The sequence below is a fragment of the Echeneis naucrates genome, chromosome 5, assembly GCF_900963305.1.
Source record: "Echeneis naucrates chromosome 5, fEcheNa1.1, whole genome shotgun sequence".
Taxonomy (NCBI): Eukaryota; Metazoa; Chordata; class Actinopteri; order Carangiformes; family Echeneidae; genus Echeneis; species Echeneis naucrates.
In genome coordinates this window covers 22,511,415-22,520,799 of record NC_042515.1, presented here as the reverse complement: position 1 = coordinate 22,520,799, position 9,385 = coordinate 22,511,415, and the positions used below count along the sequence as shown (strand labels likewise).

At 39.4% G+C, this 9,385-nt stretch overlaps 1 protein-coding gene across 2 annotated transcripts; it reads right to left on the bottom strand.

Moving 5' to 3' along the window:
* Positions 1–246: 246 nt before the first annotated feature.
* bin2b (bridging integrator 2b) lies at positions 247–8,216 on the bottom strand. 2 transcript variants are annotated; one of them, XM_029502273.1, is made up of 12 exons: positions 7,998–8,216; positions 6,839–6,919; positions 5,525–5,579; positions 4,990–5,084; positions 3,896–3,991; positions 3,704–3,811; positions 3,532–3,617; positions 2,590–2,665; positions 2,428–2,510; positions 1,606–2,272; positions 1,364–1,456; positions 247–714 (listed from the first exon to the last, which is right to left on the bottom strand). In XM_029502273.1, the coding sequence occupies exons 1-12, from the start codon at positions 8,088–8,090 to the stop codon at positions 604–606; spliced, it is 1,644 nt and encodes a 547-aa protein (XP_029358133.1). In that variant the 5' UTR covers positions 8,091–8,216; the 3' UTR covers positions 247–603. The 2 variants fall into 2 exon arrangements, with proteins under 2 accessions (XP_029358133.1, XP_029358132.1); XM_029502272.1 differs by having other exon boundaries at positions 247–717; positions 7,998–8,215.
* Between the last annotated feature and the right edge of the window lie 1,169 nt (positions 8,217–9,385).

Sequence of the window (9,385 nt, the reverse complement as noted above, 5' to 3'; positions counted from 1 at the left end):
AGAACCCATTAAATACTCATGTTAGAGAATCTTTCAACATGCCTCACTTTTCAGGTCTTATTTTGCACATTCCATTCTGGTAGTACACATTGGTACCTTCTCTTTCCTACACCGTTTATCTGTGGTCTGATAGCAACATTTTTTTCTAGCCAAATGGTATCCACTTGTCTTCGAGTGAAAGTTCACAGATCAGTTGAACACATGACAACAGGGCAATTGCATACGAAGACAACATCCCTTTTTCTTTTACTTAGAATTTTATTAAGGTTTACAAAAGATTAAAGCAACATTATAAAAAGTTGTTGTTTCACAGTGTTGTACGGGAAGAAACTGATAATACAAAAGAACAAAATACTGTAATATTTTAAAACATCTGAGAAAATGTTCTGCAGCTCACTTTTGTTCGAAAAGTTGCTACATCATAAAAATGTGAGTAACCACGTGGGAACTGTGCTCATCTGTTTGTGCAGCTTCTGCACCCAAAACATATGGGGTTCACTCCCCCTGTGAGTGGGAGAGTGTGAGTGTGTGTGACAGAGTATGAGTCACTATAACTGTTGGGGGGAGAAGGAAAGTTTTACAGACAGAGGAGTGACTATTGGCTCACTCTGCCTCAACAGGCTGGATGAGTTTTTCTGAGAAGAACCCGGAGTACTTTTCTAGATCCATGTGCTGGTTCCAGCTCTCCTCCCTGATCCCCTTCAACAGACCTTCCTGCTGAAAGAAACATTCAACACAGACAGATAAATCAACCCTGGTTGTTCAAAATCATTTTTACAGAGAGTTACTTCTCAACAAAAGAAACTGACAAAAAATCTGGTGTGTTTATAGGATTGATCGTGAAGGAAAGAAAAGAGTTTCAGCTTAAGTTACAAAGCAACTTTGTGATAAATAACTAATGATTCTAGATAATCCACTGTTTTACACACAGATTTGTGTAAAATGAAGTCAAGTTTCTATAAAATTAGCAATTTTGAACATTTAAATTATGTTTAGTTTGAAAACGACAATTAAAAGGTTCATATAATATTTATTAAAAGGATTAAATAAGTATTTTAGATATTTGATCATAATTGTTATAGATAGGGATGTACATTCTAAGTTATCACATTAACATATTATGTTTACCAATTATGTTACAATGTTTATCTATGAAACCAAATACAAATATTGGTCTCTTTTTAACTTAACTTCTCCTTTGAGGTAGTTTTACATTACACACACAAAGTGTAGGGAATAAGCTGATATCTGAAATATAATGCTTAATTCTTTTTATTATTGAATATCCCACAAGCAGACTACAGGAACTCGATCTGCTTCTATTCTGAAGAACCACACGGGAAGTGACAAAACACATACAAACCTCTTGAGCATCTGCAAGCACGAGGATGACATCCCCCTGTTCGAACTGCAGTAGGTTGTCTTCAGAAGCTGCATGGCTCTCCAGTGCCACCCCCTGGTGAAAAACATAGGGTACAACAACAAGTCTGTCAGCGAAATTTTTCACCTTTTTATGCAAAAATAAAACAAAACTATACACACACACACACACACACACACACACACACGTGTACGTCTGTATGTATGTATAGAGGTGCTAGGTACCTTGTAAAGGAAGCCAGGTGGACCGTGGGAGGTGGAGTCATCTCCTGCTTCAGCTGTCTCCTGGTTAACTGGTACTTCTTTTGTCTCCTCCTGGCCCTGAGCAGGTAAGAGGGAGTGTGTGTCTGACGAGTGGAAGGAAACGCGAGGAGCAGGAACTGGTGGAGGTTTGGACTGGGCCTCCTTGTTCACATTCTCCTCCTCAGGAATCTGTGGGGAATCGCTGTCCGCAGAGTCAGCGGGATTGGACACTTCCTGACTGGCTGCCTCTGACTTTGTGTTTCCCACATCACAGTAATCTGAGTCGCATGTGGCAAGCTCTGCCTCTGCTTCAGCCACTGCCTCCTCCACCTCCACTTCCTGTTGACCCCCTGCACTCTTATCACTGTTCTCATTGTCACATACTGACTGCCGCTTGGGTGTGTTAGTGCCACTGGAGCTGAAGTCTGAGTCTGACGAATTGACGTCTTTGGATGAGATGCTGCTCTCTTCTGGTGGGGTGGTCTCTTCAGAGATGCTTTGAGCATGCTGAGTAGGGGAGGTGGGTACAGCATCTTTTCCATTTTGGTTGGTGGAATGGATGGAAACATGGTCAGGTGGGAACGCAGTATTGCATGGGATGGGATTGGATATAACAAGGGATTTTCTCTTCTTTGACTTGCTTGATGTGCTGTTCGAAGAAAAATGCATGATTTACTTCTGCTGTTCTTATTTTGTAAATCTCATAAGAGCCTGAAAAAAAATCTTGTTTCCATTCATGGCCCTTTGAAGAGAAGGAAGATGGCAAACAGGCTGATGGGAAGCATTTGCAACACAATTCTTTACCTGTTCAGACCCTTGATGATGAAAGTTTTCCCTGAATGTTGAGTCTCCAGTTTTTTCATTACATTGTAAAGCTTGTGGTTAAGCTGCAAAATAAACAATTCAACTTGCATTACATTACCTTTCACAACGCTCATGTGGAATTAAAATAATCTGTGATCTTACCACACTCATTTCCTTATAGAAGACATCTCTCAGGTTTGATATGTTTTGGAACACAGTCACGTAGCAACCGATACGGCTAAAGAGAGAAAGAAAGAAGTTCTGTTTGTCTAAATAACCTTCTTTAGTAAATTGCGAGTTAAGTACAGCACTGTTTTTCAACATTTCAAGAGCAGCCACATGGATTTAACTCCAAGGGGAAACAGCTTTTCCAAATAATACATCTGTATTAACATCATAGTGTTTAAGGGCATTTTCGTGTTAGGTGTGGGCCACAACAATATTGCACAGTTGAGAGCAATACTGATACATAAATTTAAGTAGATTTATCAATCAATAGATAAACATAAATGCTTAAGATGAGCTACAATCTGTGTGTCAATGAACTGTGTATGTGTCAAAAAACTGTGATCAAGAAATACACCAAGTGGGACATTTTACAGTACATACAACAGGAATCACTCTGTCTAACAGAAACACTGTTTCTGCATTAACCTCTGTTTAACATTTCTACAAGACAACACCAGTTACTTATTGGCCAACATGTACTCCAAGTATCTGCATCTGTATCTGCTCAGATTGGCAGGTAAATAAGCCAGCTCAATTGTATCTGTCTCATTCAATTTTGCTTTTTATTTCCATATTATTCTTGCACAGGTTACAGTGATTAACATCACACCTAAGATCCTTGTGATTCACATGCACATCCAGGTCTATGGTCTTTTCAAATAGCCATGTGTTTCTAAACCACTGACAATGATGAAAATAAGAGGACATGGTGTACACCACACGGCCTTCTTTAAACATCTTTCCCACCTTCCTCTTCTCTCTTTCTCGTCTAACTCTCCAATGATAATTATTTTGGCACAAGCTGAGATAAAGTGTTAGACTAAACAATATGTGTTATTTACTTAGTTGCTATTATTCGTAATTTTGCAAAAGTACCTCTGATAGAGAACAGGCAGCTCCTCCCTCAGCTCTTTATTCATTTCTTCAAAGACATTCTGCGCCTTGTTAAACTCTTCTTCTGCCTGAAACAGGTGATTTAAAGAACTTACATTTCCATTACTAAGCACTCTGCATTTCTGTGCTATGTGTACTGCAGCACCAATGTTACCTTTGCTATTTTGGCATCATCCTTTTTCTTGGCGCTCTGCAGTGCCTCCAGGTGGTGACGTGCTGAGTCGTAGTCCACCAGCTTGCGACCGCGTTTAGCGACTCGTTCCTTCAGAGCAGATTGCGGTTTGAATGAGCACATAACTGACAGCTTTATTTGCAGTGTGTTCGAAGTTTAAAAGCCTCACGTTACCTTGACCTCAGGGAACTGGCTTGTGTAATTCTCCATTGTGCGGACAATCTGGTCAGTGAGCTTCTCTTCATAGTCATTCCACAGCAAGTCTTCACTCTGACAAACAGTTGGCATCATGAGGATGATAAACTCTACACAACTTTAACAAAGATGCTCACACTATTTTAACTTTCAGAAAGAAGCACATGACCACTATTGAATAAGAATAAAAAAGCTCAATTCATTCATTTGGGCTAAGGCTGATTTCCAGCCTGCTCTTCAAAATAAAAAAAAAAAAATAATAATAATTTTAATAATTTGCAGATTATCTGCTTGCTTTGTCAAAATAGTTACATATATTGTCTACAATTACATTTATCAAGTTTGGGGATGTGTAAGAAAACAGCAATTTGGTTATCAGATTGAGAAATTTAGACCCAATTGAAATGATGTTTCTTAAAACAAATTCAATGGCAAATGTGCGTCTGACATTTGAAACATGAAACATGAAAGTTCACAAATTTAAATTGTACATTGGAACAGTTTGCTTATGGAGCAATATGACTCTGAGCAGGCAATGATTCCTCCCTGTGTTCGTTGATTTGCTTCATCTGCTTTATGGCACACTGTCCTCAGTGACTGAAATGTGAAGGCTGATGGGTTTGAAAAAAATATTCTCTGGTCTAAAGAAAGCAGGATTTCAGAATTTCAAGTCAGTTCTGAGAGTTGTAGCTGGAGTATATCCGAATTAATATTTAGAAATGGTTGTCCTTATGGGGACAGATGAGAGTGACCATCAGGTTCATGGTCCTCTGCCATATCAAGGCTCTTTGAATCTTGATTCTTCAGTTTGAAAAGTATTTCTCAAGTCTGCTCCTGTCCTGAGACAGAGTCCTGTCCCTCAGCCCTGCAGTGACCTCCTTCCCTCTCCTGTCTCAGGTTTTCCTCTGATATACATTGTTGGCTGTGAGATTTTTATATATGATATGTCAAATGAGTCGGATTTACCACAGGGAGACTACGGTCAATATGTAGAAACATCTCAGATATGATCAAGAGATATGAAGGATCCACCATCCACCACTATTGTGGGTGACACATTCACATGTACGTACTTCTGTTATGACAGCAAGGTCCTCTGCTCCGTCCCAGTCAGACTCATAAATGTCTCGCAACGTCTGGGACAGCCGCTTAGAAGTTTCATGCACAGCTGTAGAAAAGAGAAGGAAACTGTAGCAACAAAAATAAAATACTATAATGTCATCATGATGTCACATAGATGTGCTTATCATTTGCATCAGCAACCAACACGGCATTAAGCTGTTTTTAGGCTTTGTGGCACTGCTACACCCACACCAAGAAGGTCAAAACAACACTGGTTTCCTGAGTGGTGCTCACAGAGCTGGAGAAATACAACAGTTCCTTGTGCATGAATCACATATGCACTGCTGCGTCTGCTGTTTTTTAAAGCAGGATCTAATTTGTTATTGTACAACATGGCAACGCAGACAGAATTGAAAAGTGGGACAAAAGAACCAAGAATAGAAGAAATTCACTTCCCTATTATTTACTTACTCTACTAAGCAAAAAATGGTTCTCTTTTGGCACAGGGTTGTGTGTCTGTAAATGCTCTATGTTGCCCAAACCCACCTTTCACCGCTGTATGATAGGCTTTGACATCTTTAAACAACCTGCTTCCATCGATCTGTGTGCAGAAAATAAATAAATAAAATAAATAAATATCAGGTGGGAAATGAGTCAGCATTTCCCACTTCACCAAGATAAAGAAACAAACTCAATCTTTTGCTGAATTGCAGAAAATGTTTGTTTGCAGTCTGTTTCTGAAAGATGTGTAAAGTTCCAAATGATTCACAACACTACTTGACAACTGCATTGAGTTTGAATGAAATTGCAATGACAAAAAAATATATATCTATCACATGGTGGTGGATGTGAAGTGAAAGTGACATTGGGTAAGACATCCTTCCTGTTGCTTCTCACCGATCCTTTCCTTCCAATATACGCGACAGCTACCCTGACACTGAATGAGCCCTGACTGACTTTAAATTCAACCTACAACCATTGCCTAACATCCTTGATCCTGGCCAGGATCATAATAAACTGTAAAATAGCAATACAGTGAACTCAATCATACAGCCATATTCATTTAAAGTTTGCTTACATTAGCGCAAAGGCTAACGATCGCACCAGACCAAGCAAGGCTGTTACAATACAACTTCTGAGTACGGACTTGTATTGGACATCCAATTAAAATCCCATATTTTTTACTTTATTTTATGTTATCAGTCAGAAAATCAGAAGAGAGGATCTCAGATTATTTTCTGATTGGCTGATTTTTGATCTGATAAAATAGCAGATTCCAGATAAATACTCAGAGAAGCCAAATCCTGACTGAGTTATGACTATTTCATTATGACATCATAAAGTTCCAGAAATCCTGAGTTTGACTCTGATTTTAAGTTGTAAGCGTTTCTCTGTGGACTGAGCACTTTGGTACTTTCACAATGTTAATACTGAATCTAGACTATAATGATTGATGATTGATTTATAATCAAGAAGACATGGACTTCTGGCAACATTTTGTTTTATCTCAAAAGTCACATTGGTTTAAATCTTTTGAAAGACCAAAGTAGTATTTATGCATATTTGGTAAGAAAATTAGAAAGTTGCAGCTTATTTTTAGTAGTTCTTATTTTCAAGGGCAAGTTGGCTGAACTTGTGGGATTCCCATCACAATGCAACAAAAACAGAAAAATCACAAACTGCTACAGCATAAATCAATTTAACTGGGAGTTGGGTTTTTTTTTGTGTTAGAAATGGTTTTGACATTTTAATGAAAAGCTTAGACTCAAGATGACCTTCTTCTGAGGTTGTGTTTTAAGTGAACAGTGTAGGTTGACCATGGGAACAATTTTATTTTGAACAACTTAAGTGCTGATGTACCTGTTGTTTGTTAAGGTTCTGGAAACATAGCTCAAACTGTTCATCTTTGGTCTCCATGGTCTTTCCCAGTTTCTGAAGGACCTGGGAGAGGATCACAGGGCGAGAAAGTGTCATCATTAGACAGACAATGATTACAGCAGTGAGACCAATAGAATGGTCTGCATTATTAACTTTTCAGCCCACATGTATGCCAGTAAGCTCAATACATCAGCCTGATCGACATCTTGGGAAAACACTGTTCATCATAAGAAAGCAACATGTGATTAATGAGCCCAGAGTCCTTCACGGTCAAATGCGTGCAGGTGTGTGAAAGACTGAATGATGTTTAAATCTGAAACAAAAGCTTTCATTATTTCTTCTACGTATCCTGCAGTTTCCTGTATTTTAAAATAAAAACCCCAAATCCTTAAAAATAGGCTTCAGTATTGCAACTTCAGGGTAACTCCAGCCAGATGCAGCAGTTGCTGTTTTTAGGTGGAGCAGAGAAATCAAACAAGTCGACCACAAAATGAGTGAGAGAGGAAGTGCACAGTCAGGAAGTGGCAGCTTTCGTGTCCACACACAGACTGCGCAGCTCTGAACAACACTATGGTGATCTGACAAAGAAAGTCCAGTTGCAGCTTTACCCGTGCATCTTTTTAAGAGTCTGGCAATCCTTCAAAACTGCAGACAATTTTGTAACACACAGACGAAAAGGCCTGAAGTGTGTGAGTTAGTTTCTTGCACTGAACTGACCGCATTGACACTTTCCTTTTCCCTTCATGGTCACTATCAGCTTCATACATGCAGTTAGGCTTCACATGATTGTATCCTGCGGCCTTGGAGCATTTCATTATGTTTTTCCACAGTACAGACAGAGATAACGGTGCTACAGATTGGAAGGAAACAGTGGCTACACAACTAAATATTCACAAGTAAACACCCTTTCTCATACTTGCCTGTTTCTTTCCAAGTGAGTATAAACTTTAGATTTGCTTTTGTCCCTCTTCAAGTGTCTATTCAGGTTAGTGTTATAGATAATATATGTTTAATTTAAACACATTATGTCACCAAACATAAGGACAATCTTGATTGAAGACTCGTGGCTTCCCATACTGATGTGGTGACACTGTATGTAGGACACCATCCAGAGATTTCAATGCTACTTTCTCTGGCTCACCTTCTCCTGAGCGCGATTCAGAGACTTCTGGACCCGTTTGGCCAGAAATCCGGCTCCTGCCTGGAGGTTCGGGGCCATCTTGCTCTCAGCCATTGCCACTTTTCGTTGTGTTTCTCCTGTTTGATCGTCGCTCACCTCCCTTCTGCTTCCTCTTGAGAAACTGCCACACTGCGTCTGAACTGCAGCTCAAGGCGAGGAGGTGGAGCAAATGTCAAGACACTGACACCCCCACATACGAGCACACACACACAGAGGCGGTGATCGGCCCGCCTGGGACTGAGATCCTTTACGTCGTCATCCACACACTCTTGTTCTAACTTGTGGAGGGATCTACCGAGAGGTGTCTCTGCGTGTCCCGATCTGTGGCACAGACATGAGTCCTCCGTGCTGCTGTACAGCTGGAGGTCATCCAGGAAACAGGTCATCATCACCTGGAAACTATGAGCACAGATTAGGTTTTCTCTGATGATGGTTCCAGATCAAGCAACGTGACGGGAGCGGTAGTGGCTGAAAAATGATGCCTTCACGGCGTCTCAAAAACTCAGTTTTTTTTAGACAACTTAAATTACATAAGATCGTACAAAAAGCCAAACCTTTATACCTTAAATGACTCGATCTCAATTTAACTCAGCATCTTAACGTAAATGTTTCCGCCCTGTTTCTTAACTCCAACACAAACGTTGCCTCATCACTGTGACGGTGAATTAAATTACCCTGTTTGCTTTGAGTTGGCTCTTGCTGACACATGTATTTCTCACAATAGTTAGGTGACTAACAGTTCCACCTTAAAGTGTGACTTGGCAGAAACGAAGAAGGTAAAAAATGATCACTGAACTGGCATAAATCTGTATCCACAGCCCACAATGTCAATTATTATGACTACAAAACGTTTATAAATCTACAAAAAAAAATCAAACAAAAAACAAAACAATAACAAAACAAAACAGACAAACCAAATGGTCATGGTTTACTCTCTGTTAATGTCTGAGTTTATCCTCTATACTGTTTCTCTGAGGGGTATATTACTAAAAAATGATGATTGTTGTGTTGTCCAGAAGTTAGGTCAAAGCTTTTTACCATCCCCAATAAGAATGACTACTTCACATTAATTCATACAGTCCTTTTCCAGTTTCAACCTTTTGATAGAGATGTTTAAATAAGCAATTAGAAGAGGAAATTATATTCATACTCATTCATCATTTTAAATAACTTGTATTTAATTCTTCCAAGAAGGCAACTTCCCTGACTGTAAATTTTAGCACTTATGCTGGCAGTCTGCCATGTGTTAGGTCTGCACCGTTCCACCCAGTGGTAATGTGGTAAGTGGAAATACTGTACTTCCAAAAGCATTGTGCCTAACAATAGTAATGAATTTAGTCACATTTCTT

Coding starts and splice junctions, on each gene's coding strand:
- bin2b (XM_029502272.1), bottom strand. CDS start 8,090: ATGGCTGAGAGCAAGATGGCCCCGAACCTCCAGGCAGGAGCCGGATTT. Junction 6,920..7,997: donor TGAATCGCGCTCAGGAGAAG/GTGAGCCAGAGA, acceptor ATCCTCTCCCAG/GTCCTTCAGAAACTGGGAAA. Junction 718..1,363: donor TGCTTGCAGATGCTCAAGAG/GTTTGTATGTGT, acceptor TGTTTCTTTCAG/CAGGAAGGTCTGTTGAAGGG.